This window comes from Uranotaenia lowii, chromosome 2 (assembly GCF_029784155.1).
Source record: "Uranotaenia lowii strain MFRU-FL chromosome 2, ASM2978415v1, whole genome shotgun sequence".
Taxonomy (NCBI): domain Eukaryota; kingdom Metazoa; phylum Arthropoda; class Insecta; order Diptera; family Culicidae; genus Uranotaenia; species Uranotaenia lowii.
The window spans coordinates 238,538,299-238,559,449 of NC_073692.1; the positions used below are offsets into that span (position 1 = coordinate 238,538,299).

At 41.6% G+C, this 21,151-nt stretch overlaps 1 protein-coding gene across 18 annotated transcripts in view; it reads right to left on the reverse strand.

The window, feature by feature from the left end:
- Window positions 1-21,151, reverse strand: part of LOC129743777 (uncharacterized) — a 405,430-nt gene that overhangs the window by 74,104 nt on the left and 310,175 nt on the right. For 13 of the 18 annotated variants that reach the window (XM_055735942.1, XM_055735955.1, XM_055735941.1 and 10 more), the window contains 9 exons: window positions 16,348-20,934; window positions 15,672-15,854; window positions 15,469-15,600; window positions 13,595-15,403; window positions 13,412-13,504; window positions 10,436-11,242; window positions 7,016-9,097; window positions 5,655-5,798; window positions 4,809-4,961 (listed from right to left, as the gene is read on the reverse strand). In XM_055735942.1, coding sequence (XP_055591917.1) covers window positions 4,809-4,961; window positions 5,655-5,798; window positions 7,016-9,097; window positions 10,436-11,242; window positions 13,412-13,504; window positions 13,595-15,403; window positions 15,469-15,600; window positions 15,672-15,854; window positions 16,348-20,934 — 9,990 coding nt within the window. The remainder of the gene's footprint in view (window positions 1-4,808; window positions 4,962-5,654; window positions 5,799-7,015; window positions 9,098-10,435; window positions 11,243-13,411; window positions 13,505-13,594; window positions 15,404-15,468; window positions 15,601-15,671; window positions 15,855-16,347; window positions 20,935-21,151) is intronic. The other 5 variants (XM_055735954.1, XM_055735944.1, XM_055735951.1 and 2 more) reach the window with 4 other exon arrangements.

Below are 21,151 nucleotides of genomic sequence, written 5' to 3' on the forward strand. Positions count from 1 at the left end.
AGTGTTTTAAAATGTCTATATCTTCAACCCTGTTTTGTTTGGTTGTTGTTTCGAAAATTGTTACATCTGATGCCGTATCAATTGTGTTGTCTTCAATTACAATGGTTTGACCTGATGGTTTCGTTGTAGTGACATATGCCGTGGTTTTAGCATCACCATCGGCTGTATCAATTTCTTGGGAGGTGGTAATCCAAACTTGGTTATCTTGTTGCGTTGTTCCTGATTTTTCCGTAGTATCTCGTGTTGGAAGTATTGTGGACCATGCCTTTGAATCGTCAAACGAAGTTGGTTTAGTCACAAATGCGTCTCTGTTGGTTGTTTCTGTTACAGTTTCTTCTGATGGAATTGATACAATTTCATTTGTCGATTGTTCAATGGCAGAGCTTGTTTCATCAAATTCTTTCTGTATGTTAATAGCCATTGTAGTACGCCAAGTGTTCAACTCGGTTTCTCCGGCCCTTGATGAAGTTGTTCGATCACTAGATAACTCGTTTGGAATGGTTGTTGCTTGGTCGTCAAAATTGGTAGATGTTGAATGAGAGTCTTCTTCATTAGTGCCAACTTCTGGAAGTAAAGTGCTGCTGCTGATTGAGCTTTTTGTAGACCAAATATCATAATCGTCCTTGTTTGCCAATTTTGTTGATAGATAGTCAGTATATGAAGTTGGAAAAGTTCCAATTACTTCTGTGGTAGTGTCGCGTCCTCTTGTAAATATTTGTGTAGATTTTGGAACTTCTTCAATATCCAGAGTGGATGTATTGGGTTGGGTGACTTGTTGATCGTCATTTTTTATTGAACTTTGTTCTTGCTCATCGATTGACGATATTTCTGTTATAGTTATTTTAGTAGGTTCTTGTTCCAATACAGTAGTTTTGACGGTTTTATTAGTATCGGTAGTCGATTTGGTTGGCTGTTCAAAACCTTCTTCGGTGACTAGAGACTGCTCGTCAATTATTTTACTAGTTGTGGTGAGCTCTTCAGAGCTCTCTGTTTGTGCATTAAAAGATGTTTTAACTGTGGTACTTATTTCTGGTTGAGTAGAAGTTTCATAAATATCTGTATGCGCAGAAGTGAAATGATCTGTTGTGTTTTTCTCAACACTTGTACCAGTATGAGTAGAAGTATCTTCGTCTTGTACTGTGTGATCAACTGTACTGATTTCCGTTGAGCTATGTTCACGTTCATCCGGAGACGATGTACTGACATATGAATAAACTGTTTTCGTCGTGTATTCACTATCGCTTGTAGATGGAGTTGATTTAATCGTAGATTCTGTAGGGTCGTCGGTTTTGGTTGGATCAGTGAGTGAAGAAGTAGATAATTCTTCGTTAGAACTTGTCCAAGTAGTTTGCTCTATTTTGACACTTGTCTCATCATCACTTGACTTTGTTGTGAGAAAGTCGTCTTGCTGATTTTTTTGTTCCGTAGCAGTTTCGCTTGTTTGCGTTGTTTCTATACCCGACATTTTCTGTTCTGTGCTCGTTGACGGTTGTGTTGAATATTTTTTACTTTCGATTGTGGTTTGTTCTACGTTGATATTATCGAAATCAGTTGTAGGAGTTGAGAAATCCTCCTTGGGACTCTGCGTACTGCTCAACTCATAGTCTCCGAAACTGGTGGTTGTAGGCATTGAGTTTTCGGTGACTGCATCAGGAATTGGTGTTGTTTGATGTGAAGTTATCTTAATGCTATCAGTCGTCTGAACAATTGAAGATTCAGTAGTCGTAATTTCATTTGTGGAATCTGAATACGGCCTTTCTGTTGACGCAGTAATTGGTGCTGTTTGAGTTAATGATTCGGCAGATGAATCAATCTCTTTCAAGTTGGCAGTGGTAGTCTCCAGCAGGGTTTTAGTGAATTCATCAGAAACAGCTTCAACGGCGCTTGTTGTGTAATTCATAGTCTGTTTCGTCGTTACAATATCCGTGGGTGGAAAAGTACTGACCATTTGTTCTTCATCAAGGGTTGAAGCATTTGAACTACTATCTTCACCAGTAGATAATGATAACTGCATTGTCGTTGATTCTGATACATCCGCTTCGTTAGGCAAGGTTACTAATGTTGTTGGAAGTGTTTCATAGATTTCTTTTGATGTGTGAACTTTATTTGGCTGAGTTTCTGTTGTAAACTGAACAGATTCAGTATTATCTTGAGTACTCTGTTCATTGGTTTTTGTTGTTGAAAAATCCTTAGTTGTGAATTCACCATCAGTCTGCAGTATATTTTTCTCTGTCGATGTAAAAGCGGTACTCTTTGTTGAAAAAACTGAAGTAATGGATTCCGTTGGATATTCACTTGTTTGTTGACTTATGGAAGAAGTTTCGGTTATAGATTCCTCATTAAAAATGGATTTTGGCGTTGTCGCGTCGTCCTTAAACTTTCCAGCTGTGATTGTGGTTTGCTCAACGTGGATCTGATCACCTAACGTTGAAAAGCTACCAGGTTCCTCTTTGACAGTACTACTCAATGTTTCATCATTGTTGATGGTGACAGGTGAACTTTCGGTGTAAGGCCATGTTGTTTGTTGTGAAACTTGTTTAACATTGTCAGTAAATTCGTCAAAAGAAGCTTTCTCAGTCGTAATTTGTTTTGTCGAGTCGGTGTCAAGTCCGTATGGGTCAACTGTCATGGTTGTCAGTCGTGTGAATAGTTCGGTAGTATAATCATGGCTGAAGTTTTGGTCAGTAGTGTCCATCAGGGTTTGAGTGGTTTTATCAGAATCATCATCGGCAGCGTTCGTTTTGGATTCTGTCATAGTTGAGGGCGTGATATCAGCCGTGGAATTTTCTGTCGGCTCATATGTGTCAAATGGCTTGGAAGTTTGTTCCCTCTCAAACGGATTTGCAGTAATAAGTTCATCAGACACAAAGGTTGATGGCTTTGTCGCTGTTGTTGTTGTTACTTCTGGTTCATCTGTCCCTGATATTGTTGTTTCATCAGATTCATCCGATTTGACCGACGTAGTAACTTCAGTTTGTCTATTGTCTGTGGTAAACTGCATAAAATCAGTTGTATTTATTGGTTCATGTTCTACTGCTTTTGTCGTTAGGAATTCGCTGGATGTTGTCTCAGCATCAGTGTTTTCCGTGTTCTCTTCCGTTGGTGAAAATTCGGGACTCTTGGGCAGAGATACTGAATCATCGGTCGTTTGATTGTCAGTATCGGTTGTTTGCTGCTCGTTTAAAGTGCTTTCGGTTATCGATTCAGTATTTGAAGACAGTTTTAACGTAGTTGCTTCATTCCCTAATTCCTCAGTTGTTTGAGTAACAGCCTCGGATGTTTTTTGTATGCTAAGGGTGCTTTCAGGTACCGATTCTTCTGTTGAAGAAACCTTTTGAGTAATCACTTTATCCTCGACTTCTTCAGTTGTGATTGTAGTTTGCTCTACTTTGTTTCTATATGTAGTAGAGATTGTGGTGAAGCCATTTGTTGTTTCAAAAGCACTCTTGTTTGTGTCTATAGTCACATTATCATCATCAATTGTGGTGACAGTTGGCAGTGAGCTTTCGTCTGTTGTTTCTTCAGTAGGGTGAGTGCCTTCTGTAGAATGAAGAGTTTCCGTTATATCTTCACCCTGTCCTTCAATTCCAGTCGTTGGATAATCGTCCGATGTTTGAAAGGGGCTTTTTTCTGTCGGTATTAGTGAAACTGTATCTTCATTTGTTTGTGTAGTGGGTTCGCTTGTTTGTTGTTCGTAAAGAGTGGTTTCGGTGACAGCTCCTTCAGTTGAAAAATTTGACATCTGTACAGTTGTATCCTCGATTCCACCGCTCACTGTTTTTGCTGTTTCCGTAGATTCTTTGTCGGAAATCAAGACAACGGTAGTACCATTCGAAAAAGCTGCTTCTTCGATAGTACTAAAATAAGGTTCAGTAGAGCTTTCTGTGCTACCCTCAACGTGGATTGTTGTCGTTCCTGGTTCATCGAAGGGACTCGAGCTTTCTCTTTCGACGTTGGCAATGGACAAAGTTTCTTCGAGCCGATCAGTAGTTGTTAGAGGTGTATTTGTTACGTAATTAGTCGATGTTATTACTGATTCGTTTGTGTGTATGGGTGTGACAAAATCTGTGTATTGTGTGCTTTGTACATCGGGAATCAATTCCGTGGTAGTGTTGTTTAATTCTAGGTTAAATGTTGTTGTTGTTGTTTCTTGGTTAAGAAAAATAGAACAAAAACTTGGTTATCATGTGGTAGTTGAACGCACAAACGGGTGACGCATTGATGTGTGTATGTGTATTTGAAATGTTGCGCTGATATGGGATTGATAACGATCGTTTATGAACGAACATGTGATGTCTTTGGTGTGTACGTGTGTGTATGTTTAGTGGTTTTTACACTGTTCATTCGCAGCGAAATGATTTCGTCTGAGCGTTATGAAGTCGTGGGTGAGGTGAATTTTGAACATAGTGGTGATTTGCAAAGCATTCAGTCTTGTCAGTCAGATGAATCAAAACTTACGTTCGATTTTTTGTACCGTCTTCCGATGCATGTCCTGAGTTTAAAGCATTAGCGAATCGTTCGATTTATGAGTGAGAGCTAAGCCAAACTTGATAGGAAAGGTTCTTGTTGGGATGGTTATGAGCTAAAGCTGAATGGGAGATGGAAAATGTTCATAAGCTGGAAACATGAAACTAGACCCGAGAAGCGTAGACCATCCTTAGCAGAAGAGGTTGTTTGCGCATATGGTTTATATTCGTTATGGTTAGTAGCGAGGTAATGAGGGATGCTCTCATGTATAAACAATTAGTCTTATGAGGCGACACGAGAAGCATATGGATACAGTCGTCTTTCGCAAGGGTTGGACTTACCTTTGACGCACGCTCCGGTAATCGGGTCACACGGTATTCCCGGTGGACAGTGTTCACAGCCCGCAGTACGTGGTGGCGTATCTTCCTGAACGCAGTTACACCCATCGCAATGTAGTCCTGCCGCACAATCTGAGGTCTTTTGGCATTGGCAAACTGAGGGAAGGAAAAAAGAATATTGTGAAAATGGAGTTCAAGAAGATATTGGCTTTTCAAATGTGACATCACGATTACTGAGTAACATTGACGAGAACCATTTTTGTCGAGCGTAAATTAATTTATTTTTGAACGTTGGTATCAGAGCTTATTATCAGTGTCATACAGCCAATATCAGCCTACTTTGTCATGCGATATTGATTTTTGGTCAGCGACACAAGCTTACAACAATGTCATGACCAAGTTTAATGAACGACATCATGCTTGCTATGATTTTTTTCTTCTTAAGGCCAACAACTACATTTTTTCAACTGTTGCGCAACTTATTACGTAAAATCCCTCCCAACGCAGCCAGAAAATGAAATAGAAAGACGATCTTATGTGTGATGCGAGTGGAGTGCAAAAATGTCATTCAATATTGACATTGCTGCCTGACTGACATTGTAGCTTGGTCATTCAACTGGTAGACGACTTTGATATTCTTTCGATAACATTGACTACTAGACGTTGGTCAGGATGGAACGATATTGACTGAAATTTACCAGCTCTGGTTGGTATTGAATAGTGTTTGTTAGAAGTGTCAAAAAATTCTTTGCCGTCAACTGGTACAGAAGAATGTCGAATAGATCAATCCTAACAACAGTACTGCACGAACTACTTAAAAATGATGATGATCTACAGATTGCTACTTACGTTTGATACAAACTGCCTCGTGGTTTTGCACCTCGCACTCCTGTCCGGCCTCACACGGATTACCGGTACGGCACGGATCGATGCAGGCTCCGTTGATACACGATCGTTCCGGTGGACACTCTTCGTTGTGTCTACATCCCAGTTCTGCAAATGGTATAGCACAGAGGTAAGGTTAGTACGGTTTACGTATGAAGATCCCTTTTTTTGCAGTTGACATTTCGGTTGATTACTTTTTTTTCCTATGATCTTTACGGTACTAAAATGATAACTACTGGAAGATTTGATGGGTTCGTTGAAACAATTGTTTTTTTGTTTAATGACCATGACTACAAAAACTACGCAAGCACTTATTTTATCGATTTGCGATTTGAAGCGAAGCAGTTCAGTAATGACTAAGTGGCGTTTACAGCATACAGCATATATACAAAGCAAGCAAAGTGTTGCAAGTGTTAGTGTAAAGTGTATGTAATCATTCCAATCACCAAAGTTCAACAACAGAAGTTTCGTTTTATTTGTAGTTCAGCTACTGCAAAATACAATTCCGCTACACGGCATGCATCATTTGTACGGATCGTATCCCTCTTTTCATCTAACTCCTGTTTACAGAAGATCTACTGGAAAGAAGAAGATAGACAATACTGTAAATTAAGAGAATGGAATAGAGATTTCTATTGGATTTGAACAGCTGAATGTTTTCCCCTATAGTATCAAACCAGAGATTGATCATTCAAAGAATTCTGCTAGGTAATGAAACTCGAGGCGGCGATGAACCGTACCGATGTTTCGCGAAAAGGCATGCAAGAAGTGCTGCAGCGGTATGAAGCTGCAGTACAATGAGGCAATTCGGTTTAGGTTGTATACGGTGGTGCATTCTAGGGTCACAACACACCGATAAATCTTGTGCCACATTGCGAAGGAAGAAGATTCGTACAGAGCGGGTATCTTCAACTACGCGCGAAGGTATAGAGAGCAACTTGCAGATGTGCGACATTCTCTAGAAGATTACCCATACCGGGAAAATGCGACGAATTACTCTTTTTGCGCCGACAAACAGGTTACCATGAGCATTTTGGTTCAGATTCTACCGAGAGAAGTGATTGATGATCCGTTTACCCCAATAATACACGACTACTAAAACTGGTTTACTAGTTCAATACGAGTTGTTGTTGCATTCCGGACAGGTGTTGATTGATGGTTTAATGAGGGTAAGGTTGTGGTGCGTTCAGATTCTGGCTGAATTAGCACCAACTAAAGCTCGTAGGAAGCTCACGGTAACTTGTTTGATATCGGGCCGAGCAAGCAATCCTATAGTACCGATCGGGTAATCGAGTGGGAGAATTTTGTTCTCGAACATATATTACCTGCTTCTTGATCTACACATTTTGACGGATCAATCGGATCCACTCGGTTGCACAGGCATTTAGGTTGGTGGGAAATGGTTAAACAAGGAATGTGATTTGGACATGGATTGGAAATTAGGCATGGGTCCAGGCAACGGCTTTCGATACAGGTTTCATTGGAACTGCAGTTGGCATCGGTGAAACACGTTTGCTCGAACAATAGTGGTTCCATGGTAGTGACGATGTCGTGGGTTTGTGTTATGGCATTTTTCACCGTTACATCTGGAGTTGATGGTTCAGTCGTTTCCAGAGTGGTCGTTTCGATGGATTGTGTAGTAGTTCCTTTTCTACGAGTAACTTCTTGTCTTCTAAGTGTTGAAAATTCATAGCTTTCCGTCACACGACCTTCTCTTCGTTCCGTGGTTGAGAGCGTCGTAGTTGTTGTAGTTGCAGTGGTCGTAGAAACTTGCTCGTCGTGATCACTGTAATCATAATCATCATTTTCAACTTTGCTGGTTGTAAGTGGAAAGCTACGATCGGCCTCAGTCTCTTCATCTTGATTGTCAGTTGTTGTTGGTGTAGTCGTTTGCAACACAGTAAAAGTGGTATTACGGAGAGGCGGTTTGACGGTGGCTTCTCCACCATGGATATATTCGTCGTAGTGCTGCGTTGTACTACGGTTTAGCAGAACATCTGCCATCGTTGGTGGATTGGTTAACATGATCGGTGGAAGATCCGTTTCGAGCTCAGTTGTTTTGCGGTCTTGTTTTACTGGAATATCTATTGAAGTTGCGGGCTTTCTGGTGGAGAATTTGGTAGATGATTCGTGTTTTGGTTGTGCTTCTGTTGAAGTTAATTCAGTTTCGTAGACTAATATCTCAGCAGAAATAGTTTGACCTCCCAAAGTGGTAGCTTCTGTATTCACAACATCGACACTATCTTCGAGTTCTAAAGGATACTTCAAAGTCGTCTTGGCAAAATCATTAGAAGTGGTAACGTCTGGCATCGTATTTTGTTCTTTCCACGGTCGTTCTGTAGGCTTATTGCTGTTTATTACATCGGTAGTTTGAGGTACGGTATCATTCGATGTTTCAAGATCTTTAGGTTGTTGCGTAAGTTCTGATTCTGTTGTTATCTTCGAAGTTGTTTCACTTACATCTAGTAATGTGTCCGTAGCTACATAATCGACATCTTTGGTATTTGTAGATACCGAAGATGCCTCCATAGAAATCCTTTCGGTTGTTTCGATTGAAGGAGAACTTTTAATAATACTAGTTACAGTTGTATCCGGAACTTCCGAGACAATATTTTCGATTTCTATCGTAGAGATTTCATTGCCTTGTTCTGCAATTTTGTCTAAAGAACTATCGTCTATTTTTTGCGGTACATTTGACTCCGTTGGTACAGATTCTGTGGAAGAACTCAATTCCTTAGGAGAGAGTTCTGTTGGATTTACAGTATAAATTTCTGTTGCATTTGTTGTAGTCAAACCACCTGAAACATTGATTGTCGTTTCTGAAGATTCTGTCGATTGAGAACCCACTTCTTCTCTGTCAGTAGATTGTTGCGTTGTAACCGTATCTTGCTCTGTTTTCTTCCCTCTTTCTGAACTCGAAATCATTTCACCATCTCTTCTGTTTGTGGTTGCTTCTAATTCTGCCTCATCGATAAATTCGTTTGGCGTTACTTTAGTCGTGGCAAAAGCTGATTCGGTTATGGTAAATACATCCGAACGATCAATTTCGTTACGTTGCGTGTTCTGTTGTTCTTCAAAATCTGCTGTAGTTGCACCTGTATCGCTAGCCGCACCAGTCGTGTAACCTAACGTCGAACTTTTGCCTGCTTCTTCGATCGGAAGGCACTTTTGGTTGGGATTACCGGTGTGACCTGGGAAACAAGTGCAAATGGGAACGTGTGCCTGGACGGTGCAACAAGCCGATTGACCGCACCCAACCCTACAAGGATCTAAACAACGGCCAGCCATACACTGCAACAGATCGCCACAGTCGGAGTGTTTCGAACAGGGGCCGTCTTCCGGCGCCGAGGTGCTGTTCTTCTGTACTTCTTCTTCATCTAGACCTTCCTGTTTCACTTCTGTAACTGCTGTGGAGGGTAAGCGGTAATTCGGTGGTGTAAGTTTTAAAACATAGACGCTAAAGAACAGTGATAAATTATGCTTTACACACAAATACATTGAGAGAAAAATTAACGGTAATGTGGCGAAGAATTTGTACTGACAAGATAATTATTCAAACAAAACGACAAAATAATTCATGGCTTGTATTAAATTGACAATGATAAAACCTAAATCTAAAAATCTAAATCTAACTGAATGAAAATATTTCTAAACTGCTCAGAAATTCAACCAAGCTGAACTTAAATATAAATGGATAAGAGTCTGGTTGTGGAACCTGAGTTTGTTCAAAATTTAGGAAGTTCCAATCATCGTTATTTAGTAATTTTCATTTGGACAAGCAACTTAGCCGATGACATACAATTTTTTGTTTCATAATCTTTTCATTACAACATTGAAAACAAACTCTACGGTGAATCATGTTCAGCTAAGGCAAAATCACGCCGATGAATCGGTACAAATTCTTCACCAAAAATAGCATTTCGTATGTACACACACAAACTCGGTATTAGCAAGTTACACAATTTTACTATTATTTACATCGATATTTGGCAGTAGATCGAGGCTGGACAGTTCATGGAAAGATAGCAGATAGAACAGTTTCGTGAAGGTGTTTGAAGATAGTTGTAGTGTAGTAAGATGAAGTGTAAGTGTAGATGGGAGTAGTTTTTTTTTGTTTGAAGAAAGAGCAAGAATGCGTGCAAGTCCAACACATTCTGAAATATTTCTCGTAAATTTCAGCTTTTTAAGTAGGTACTTTTACTTGAATGTGTAAGTAGTGGCAGGATGATATGTTTAAAATATTTTGTTTGAAAATGGTAGAGCATTGGCATGTGTGAATGTGAATAGGCGTCGTTATATGCTTTTTATGTTCCAATTGGCAGTTTTTGTTGGTTTGTTTTTTTTTTCGCATTGTGTTTGTTTTGTTGTGGTCATGTTTGAAAAATTGAAAAGGTCCAATCGTATTGTGTTTTGTGGTTTTGGGTTTATCGATTCGATTGTTGAGCCTCTCACAATGAGGCTTGTAATATAAACAGCGTCATTGAGAAGGAATCGTACAACAGGTTGAAATTTCCTGTTCTCATGTTTTGAAAGATAGATGAGAAATCTCGAAAGACAGAAGTTGTGTCGATTCACATACAGACGAGATAGGGTAAAGAACATAGAAGAAGACAATAGATAGGCGGAATAAAGGCTGAATTTGGGGAGTCTGGTCCTAATTGGATCGAAAAAGAAAACTTTTGAAGGTAGAACTTTTCTATCAGTTTGCGCTATTCGCCGCTAGGTGTCTCTGTATGTTATGTTACCTTTCAAACATCCTTGCAGGGCATCTCTGACAAATCCGGCTGGGCAGAATTTACATATTGCTTTGTGGTCTTCGACAAAACAGGGCGTACCGTCGGCACATTTAGTAGACTCGCATGGATTAACGCATTGATAGTTGCGACATGCCAGGTCTGCTGGACATCCACTGTCGCGTAGACATATGGAGAGCGTCGGACTACAGTCTTTCATACAAATACAAGACGGCTTATGATCCATAACCAGGCACGCTTTATCCTCTGGACAGGCTGGACCTCGAGTAGCCGAGGGCATACATGGATTAAGACATTTGCCTTCAATACAGGCCATGTTAGAGGCACATCCGTCATCTCCGTGACATTCACGTTTCTCTGGAGCACAGATCAGTTCTCCGTAGTCATTGACAATAAAGCCATGCTTGCAAACACAAACCGGGCGATGTTTCCGGGAAATACATTTCTTGTTCGGCTCACACGTGAATGTAGTTGGTACAGTGCAAGGATCGCTGCACTGTCCGCTTGCATCGCATCGAAGCGATTCATCACAGTCGACGTCAGATTCGCAGGCGATCGACACTATCTTCGGATCGCTCGGTTTCGGCGTACTAACTTCTTGGCATTTGGGATCCGGTTTACATTCCACATTCGGCCGACCCACGTAACAGCTTGGACACGAACAACGCGGCCTATGGAGGACAGTTTGACAAAGTGCGTTGTCCCCACAGGCACCCCTTAGGGAACAAGGATCGGAACATTTCCCTCCAATACAAGCCTTTTCTTTGGGACATTGCATATCGTTTGCGCAGGATTCGTCTAGATTTGTAGTTGTGATGATAATATAACAGGGTTTTAGGAACTGTATCTAGGTGTTCATGTGTTTGTATGTGTGTGTATGAGTGTGGCAATGTATTTTGTATGAGATCGTGTGTGTGAAGGTGTATTTGAACCTATACTTGGATGCGCCAAGTGACCTAGGGGCAAATGTACCAATTTCTGTCGGAAAGGTACGTCGCGCCGTCTAGAAGTTGTCGATAAGAACCGTGTCTGTTACTATATAATTTGGAAGAAATCTTTGACTATGTGGAGTACAGCTTTCAGAGTACTTGCATGTAGAAAAACAATAGCGTTAAATGTGTATGGAAAAAAATACAAATGGTGCACAGAATCTATCATACTAAAGAAAACCGTAAATTGGTCCATTTACCCCCATAAAACTGATCGATTGCTATCCAAACGGAACACAAACGCATAGAAATTATTTCAAAGATCATATCGCTGTAGCTCAAGTGAATAACTTAGCCTTTCTCATAATATTATGCTCATAGGAACTGTGGAACCGACTTCAGAAATCTGAATGCTCAAAGCAAAAAGATTCTCACAAAAAGTGCATCCAACACATGCGTTCTGCCCGGGAAAAATAAAACATTTCTATTATAAATTTATTTAAAAAAATCAAGTTTGATTGTACAGGAAGAAGAAATAAAGATAGTTTTAGAACACGCATTCTAGAAGATAATAGAATAATTTGGAAAATAAGAAGACAGATGGAGGGAAATTAGAAAAAAATCATTGTATATACAAAATGGAACAAACTCTTTTTTTAGCCAATTTGTAGTCTTATATGTGCTCTATTTAATGATGCCGGGCACTAGGTAGTAAAATATAACAAATCTCAATACAAATACAACAGTTGATACAAGAAATTAAATACAGTGGCAGACAAAAATAAAATCCCATATCACAACAACAAACCGTTGTGGTTCACAAAAACAAAAATAAAAACCCGAGCCTAACACATGCAAGCAATGAACCATGTGAGAAGTGTCCCGTCCACAGTTCCCAATCTGCCTGGTCTTTTCCAAACAAAGAGCAAAACAAAACAAATTCCTAAACAAATTCATCAGCAGTAGATGTGGTCTTTTGAAATAATTTCTCGTGGGCGTTACTTAAAAAAACTAAAAAACTAACAAAAGTAAATCAAAATATCCAAACAAAACGCTTCAAAAACCACTAAAACTAAAAATGAAAAAAAAAACAATATTGAAATAGGTATTGCGGGATTCACTTGTCCAACATGAAAAAATTTCGAATAATTTCTTATTTAGAGCAGTGAGTGTTCGTGTTGTGTTTCTTAACGTTTAACGATTTGTGATTTTCGTTTTCAACTCAGAAACGTGACTGTTCAACTGTACACAGCATTGTGGGCGAAAAAGAGGGCGCAGATTGGGTAACCGCGATTGCGACAGCGACATCTCGACGAACCAAAAAAAGGTGTGTGTTTAAGACTAATAACAAATTCAACCGGTGCTGATTAAACAAATTGTTTTTGTACAAGGAATCGTAGTTGGTCGTTTGCTATACTTATTTTGGTGCAGTGTTGTACATTTGTATAGTGAAACATTTCTGTATGGTGCTCGTACTAACGTCACATTTCATTACTGGCCAATTGTTGTCGAAATATTAAATGAAAAAAAAACTGTGATTGAGTTTGATTATCTTTAAATTTCCGTTCCTTCAATATCCGGTGTGCAGTTTAGTGCATGCTGCAGTGAACTTCGCGGAACGTTACAAATGTTTAATCCAAAGATAATCAGAGTGAGCTTTCTATGGAATGAATCATTAATTTCAACTGTTATTTGAAATCGACATGTGGTTTCGCGTGACTAGTTTTGTGATTTGAGAATTAATGTCGAATTATTACTATTGAGAGACGATTCGTTAGGCAAAACATGATTGGTGAAAATCGTGCTCTGCTGATTTTTAAGTTTTTTTTGTTGTAACTAAATAATGGATGACTTGAAACTATTTTAGTCGGTTCTAACGAAGGATGGGATAAGAAGGATTTCGAGGCCGTAACTGTGGATCAGTTGATTGATAATATTTAGTTCTTGCTTAGAAATCAAAACTGGATTAACAAACGGTAAAAACTGAAACGGTTTGCACTACTTTCGATGAACATAGGCATGGGGTTATTACACTTACCATTGCGGCAGATAAATTGGGTACCGTCACGAACACATTCACCTTCGACGCATCCAGTTGTTCGGCAATCGGTGACAGTTCGTTCGTTCGTACCTATAGAAATAAACAACAACAGCGACGTTAGCTGAGTTCATTAGGAACGATGAGACAAACCATGATTCAGTGGTAGGTTCGATAACTTACATTCATGATATGGATCTCCTCCCGGATACAATGGTGGACAGTAGCACTCCGGTTGTTCGTAGGCAGTGACTCGACAGATGGCATTTTTTCCGCAATGGAAATCGTGACACTTGTTCGTCTGCTTTGCCTGACACAGACAACCTTTGGCAGGATCGCCCATACATCCCGGCTGACAGGTACATTCATATCCGGCAGAATCTTCTCGGCATATAGTATTCTCTCCGCAAGGATTCTGCGAGCAGCTATTTTTCTGCACCGGTTGACATTCCTGCCGAGCATTTCCGAAGAAGCCCGGAGTACACGAACATTGTGCCTGTCGGTTAACGACACGGCACTGCGCATTTAAGCCGCACGCGTCGTTCTCCAGACAGGGGTTCGTACATTTCCCAGATACACATTTCTTATCAAGATCGCAGTTATCGTTCGTTTGACATTCGTATTGTTCACAGCCTGTTCGAGGATCTCCATGGAAACCGTCAGGGCACAGGCAAAGTGCCTGGTGGTCTGCCACTTGGCATAGAGCATTTTTACCACAAGCCCTTCCACCTTCGCATGGGTCGATACACTTCTTATTCACACATGATCGTTCGCCTGAGCAATCTGCATTTGACCTGCATCCGGCTATACATGCTCCGTTCTGACACAATTGGCCTGTAGGGCATGAACCCGGATTACATTTCGTTCGACATCTGCCTCGCGAACATGTTTGACCACATGCACAGTCCTTGGCTTGTCTACATTTGTCTGCACAGAATACACCTTCTTCATCACAATAGCAATAAGAGTTACATTTTTGTGGCGGTGGAGAACATGAAACCAGTGGATTACCGAGATATCCATTAGGGCAGCTACACTGAACTCCATGATTGACAACAGAACACTCTGAGCAGGTTCCGCACTGTCCAAGAACTGTACAAGGATCGGTACACTGCTTGTTGATACAAGCCTGGTTTGTTGGACAGTTGTTGTCTGTTCGACATCCAGCTTGGCAGACACGATTTTCACAAATCAATCCTTCCGAACATGAAGCATCGCTATTACAAACGGTTCTACAAGTTCCTCTTATACAGCGTTCATCAGTTAGGCAGTTTTGGTCGTTTCGACAAGTTTGCATACACGTATTGCCGTAGCATGCTTGACCTTTCGGACAATCAGTTCTAGCTTGGCAAGATCTTTGCTCTGACCGACATCCAACCAATGGGTCTCCATTCAGTGGTGGTGGACAGCTGCATTGCTTCCTATGATTCACCACCGAACAAACAGCATTCGTTCCACAAGCCGTCGGTTCCTGGCAAGGATCTGTGCACTGTTGATTGATACAGGCAAGTTGAGCTGGGCAGCCATTGTTCGAGCGGCATCCGATCATACACGTTTGACCTTGACAAACTTCTCCCGTTCGACAGTCATCATCGCGGCGACAAATAGGCTTACAAGTTCCCCGATCACATCGTTCGTTATTCAAGCACCCTTGATCGTTCGCACAAACTGGTCGGCACAAATTTTCGATACAGGAAGTACCTGGTGCGCAATCTCGATTTTCCGTACATTGCAATGCAGGCGCTCTAACGCATCCAATCTTAGCGGTTGGGCTCGGCACCATTCCGTTGATACAAGAACAGCTTGCACGGTGATTGACAACCGAACATGCCGCATTTGGTCCACACGGATTCTCCTGACAGGGATTGGTACAATGGTTGTTTCGACAAGTTTCACTAGCACTGCAATCATCATCCGTATGGCATCCATAGACACATCTTCCGTTCAAGCAAATGTGACCCAAGAAACAGTCGTTATCCAATCGACACGTTACTGTAATTTGAAAACAATGCATTCATTGACATATCGAAAAATACTTGTTCGATCAAAATACTTACACATGCAATTGTTTCCAATGCACTTTTCGTTCTGAGCACACTCTAAATCGGTTCCGCAACGCGGCAAACACATCGAGTCGTGGCAGCTTGTTCCTTCAACGCAATCAGCGTTGGAAACGCACAAGACTGGAACTGTAGTTAAAAAAAGTCCATTTAGTTCTGTTATCAAACTTGTAAAAGATCGAAGAAAAAAGAATGCTTACTTCTCACACATTCCAGCGCTGGGTCGCCAGTGAATCCGGAAGGGCAAGAACACTGTTTGAAATGACCATACATCAGACATTTGGCATTCATGCCGCAGGCGTTCGGTTCGTGGCACGGATTGATACATTGTCCTTTGGAGCAAACTTCGTCCTGGTTGCATTCTTCGGTAACCGTACAAGCCGCTGTGAAAATAGGTTGAGATCAGTACAGATTTGAAACAAGCATTTAAGATTTTTTTCTGAAATAAAGAAAAGAATAACTCGGAAAGTACGCTGTTGTGTTTGGTTTGGATTAGACACATTAGAACAATGTGCGATTTGGTTTTTGGTGTGAAATCGATTCTTGTGATTGATTGGTTAGAATCGTTTGGGTTTTAAGAGTTGATTTTGGTTACACCACTGTAGGTGCAGAAATGATCTGGTGAAGTATTAATCAGTTTTAAGTTGAGTGGTTCATTGTTTGAAGTGATTTTCTGAGCAGTGTTTTTGCGAGATTGATATGTATGAAGTGCTCGATTGATCTAAACGATAGTTTTTTTTTGATTCAGAGACGAACTCACTTGAAGTTGTCGGTAGCTGTTTTGATTCCTATTTGAACTTGAAGGGAAAATCAACAGAATCAGAGTATAAAGGACATATAGTTGTAGAAAAAATACAGGCTGATTAGAATACTTACGTTTGCATATTTCACCATAGCAGTAGGAGTTTTCGGGACAATCGTTCTTTGTTTTGCACGATGCCAAAATGGCTCGACATCCGTTGATTGGATCATCAGGATCTGGCTCAAATCCACTTCGACAAACACATGTGGGCTGATGATTTTTTGTGTGGCATTCGGCATTTGGATTGCAAGATTTGTTCTCGCATGCATCCCGACACTTGGGTTCTCCATTCGATTTGTTACATTCAGCAGCATCAGGGCAGTCGGCATTAGTTTCGCATTCGGCTGCTTTTTTACATCCGCTGCTGTATGGATCTCCAACCATTCCTGCTGAACAGGAACATCGGTAGGATCCTCGACTGTTTCTACATTTAGCGTTGGGACCGCATGGAGCCTGCTTACAAAAATCAATCAAGCTACAACCCTGTTTTGGGTCACCAGTAAAGCCTGGTTGACAGTAACAAGTTTGTTTATGATTCTCCGACGAGCAATAAGCATTAGCGCCACAAGGTTCGCCTATCAAACAAGCAATTTTGCAGGAATGGTTTTCACATGTTTTATCATTCGAACAATCATCATCTTGCTCACATTCAATCTTGCGACATATTCCGGCGTTATCTTGGAAAAATCCAGGCTTGCAGTCACAAACGGCCGAATGTTCTCTAGCTGAGCACTCAGCATTTCTTCCGCAAAGAACACGTCCAGCACAAGCATTGATGCATTTCGAACGACCATCGGCATCCGTCAAACATGTTTCATCGATATCGCAATCGGTATCCGCACGGCATTTGAATTCTTGAGTACAAATGTTGTTCTGACAAAACTGAAAATCTGGACAGGTTGAATTTGATCGACACGTTGGCTGACACACACCTTGGATACACATTTGATCAGAAATACAATCTCGATTGCTCGAACAAAGCGTGCAGCAGACTCCCGCGTTACATTTCGTTCCCGCCGGGCACTGTTGATCGTTGTTACAGTATTGAAGAGGTACACAGCCTAACAGAGGATTACCCGTAGTTCCCGGTTGACAAGAACATATTGCGAGATGATTTTCTGATACGCAGTTCGAGTTTTGGCCGCAAGCGTTCTTCAATGAACAGGGATCAACACATTTAAAGTTGATACAAGTTTCGCTCGCTGCACAGTCGTTGCTTTCTGAACATTGTACCTTCAAACAGCTAACCTTAGGGTTACCTCTTGAATTCAGAGGGCAGTCGCATACAGCTGCATGGGACACAGCAGTGCACATAGCATTTTCACCGCAGGCATTTTTGATTGAGCATGGATTTGTGCAACGTGATTTTTCACACATGGCATTAGTTGGACAGTCTGAGTTAGTAATACATTCATCAGGATTTCGACAACCACTATTTATTGGATCCCCTACAAGTCCATCTGGGCACAGACAACTGTAGCTGCCGGCAGTATTTTGACAAACAGCGCTCGTATGGCAAGGATTAACGCGGCATTCATCAACATCCTCGCATCGTCCTCCAACATTCTCGTATCCTTGGAAGCATTCGCACACTGCCTGGTGATCGACAATGTGACAAGCTCCCTTTCCACAGTCTACATATTCACATGGATTGATGCATTTGTTAGTTTCACTTTGGCATTGTCTGTCCTGTCCGCAGTCCTCGCTGTTCAAACATTCGACTCGGAAGCATCCCACTGTAACATCCCGAGCATCTCCCAGATGACCTGGTGGACATTCGCAAGTGGCGATATGGTCAACGATGTGGCATTCTGCATTTGTTCCACACTGAGTGACTTGACATGAATCTTTACATTTTCCTTCAACACAAGCCAAATTACTAGCGCAGTCACTGTTTTTGAAGCACTGATTTGGTGATCGACATCCCGGGTTCGAGTAGGCATCGCCAACCATTCCCTCCGGACAAGCACATCGATAAGATCCCGGTATATTCTCACATTTAGCTGAAGGATGGCAGGGATTTTCAGAACATTCATCAATGTCTGAGCATCCAAATGGAGTTCCAATAAATCCTTTCATGCATTTGCATTTCGACGCTAAGCATACTTTTTGTGATGGGCAGTCGGCATCTGTATTGCATCCTGGTTGGCAGGTTCCAGCTTCACTACAAACTTCACCTGGTAAGCAGTTATTGTTTGTGTAGCAAACCTTGGCACACATACTGTTGTGACATCTTTCTCCTACAGCACAAGCTGTGTTTTCCGAGCACGGAAGGTTACACTGATTGGCTATACACATGTGTCCCGCGGCACATTCACTCGATACCGTACAAGATGAAGGCATCCGAACACAGCCTTGTTCAGGGATAGGGTTACCTTCAAATCCTGGTGGACATTGGCAGCTGGGTGCGTGATTCACTACACTGCACAGCGCATTAGGTCCACATGCACCTTCCGTTTCACACGGATCTCTACACTTACTGTTGATACACGCCTTCGAATCTCCGCAATCTCTATTGCTTCTGCATCCAATCAAACAGCTTCCACCAATACAAGCCTGCCCTTCCGAACATTGGCTGTGGCTTGAACATGGTTGAGTACAGACACTATTCACACATCGTTCTCCTCCTGAACAATCCTTAGAATTTCGACAAGCAATCATACATTGCCCATTCTGGCAAACATCTCCGCCACAATCCAGATCATTCAAACATTCGCTAGCTAATCGCACACAACCATCCTTGGCAGATCCCGTCACTCCGGGTACATATTTTGATCTACAACTGCAAACTGGAGCCCTGTTAACGACTGTACATTTCGCATTGACTCCGCAAGCATTGGCACAAGGATCTACACATTTTCCATTGATACAAGCCGAATTTTCCGGACACTGTAAATCGCCATTCGGACAATCTCCTTCGGGTCTACAACCAGTCAAAGGATCGCCAACTTCGCCAACGTGACATTTGCATATGTGTCCATCTGGTCCAGCTTCACAAATCGCTGACGGGTGACACGGATTCGGGTCACACGATCTAAGCGGAGTACATTCTACATCAGCTATCGGATTTGGCTTAAATCCTGGCGGGCATTGACATATCGAGCGATGGTTTTCTGCAATACACACAGCGTTGTCACCGCAAGTATCCTCTTGACAAATATCGTAGCAAGTGTGTGTCATCCGGTTGCACATTTGCGTTGGCGGACAGTCGTTATTGTAAACACATGGCACCGATTGACAACCCTTCTTTAAATCATACGGATCCCCTGCGTACGATCCTGGTGGACACTGACATTGGGCATTGTGATTGTTGCTTACACAAATAGCATGAGGGCCGCACTGAACCCCATCACACGCGGGCCTGCAAGATAGAGCTCCATTGTAGGTAACGCAAGTATCTGATTCTGAACATTCAGCACTGGTCAGACACTTGTTCTGAAGTTCGGGACGGCATCCATTTCTATCGTTTGGATTTCCAGTGTATCCGGGTAAGCATTGGCAACTGCCCTTGTGATTTGAACTTACGCAAACCGAATTCGCTGGACAAGTAAATTCTGCACAAACAGGCTTGCATTTAAGAATTCCCAGCTCGTCTTGACGACATGCAGCAACTTGATGGCAATCGTTATCGCTGGTGCAATCTGGAATCGATGGTTTTTCACATGATGAAGATACGGGGTTCCAGAGGAATCCTTCCTTGCAATGACATATGGGATTATTGCTTTCATCAGGCTTACAAACTTCGTTATTGCCGCATTCAACTACGCTGCACGGATTAATACAAGATCGTAGACCGGTTTCGGTCATTGCACAGATCTTCCCTCCTGAACAGTCGGCATCTTCTTTGCATCCTTCGACGATTTTGGCTTCCTTCTGGCAACCTAACATCAAATCTCCTGGAGTTCCAGTGTAACCACTAGCACATATGCAGGTCGATCGATGGTCATTTGATACACAGAGGGCATTTGGACCACACTGTAGTTTACTGCAGGCATCGACACACTTTCGCACTCCTTTACCGAATTGGAAACAAATTTCTTTGTTTTGACAGTCTCCATCGTTTTCGCATTGTCCCTCTTGAATGCAACCTTTCTGCAGATCCTTCGGATTCCCTGTGTAGCCTGGTGGACAAACGCATTTACCCGAATCGCATGCAGCTCTTGGACCGCAGTTTGTTTTGGCACATAGATCTTTACACAATCCTCGTTCACACGTGTAGCCAGGAGGACATTGGATTTTCTTCCCACACTGACACCGTCTCGGGTTATCACAGAGATTCTTTTCAACCTGTGAGCACATAACAAACGGATTGCCTGCAAAACCTGGCTGACAGCGACAGTCGAAGCTTCCTGCTGTGTTGATACATATCGCTCCTTCTCCGCAAACGTTACTTGTCGAACATTCATCAATATCGTTACACAGGACGTAAGGATTACCCAAGTAGCCATTCGGACAAACACACTCAACGGAATTGAGCGTCTCACGGCATTCAGCATTTTTACCACACGACGTTCGACTGCATGTCTTGAGCTGTTTCACATCGCAACCGACGTACGGGTTGCCGCTCGTTCCTTGATTGCAAACACAACTATTCTGCACTACACCATACTCGCAGTGTGCATTCTTTCCGCAACCTGGCTCACAAGCTGGAGTTGTTACCGCTGAAAAGGGATGAATGTCATTAGGAAACAGTAATTTAAGTATAAAACATCGAATCTATCATAATTATTTAAAATTTCAAGAAAAAAGTAATTGAGTTGTTTGGCTTATGTCGGGATTGATACCCACATTTTACGACTATTTTACATAGTATGTTAAATTCGTATTTTTTCATTCACAATTATTGGGAACGATTATATCGAACAAACAAATTAACTT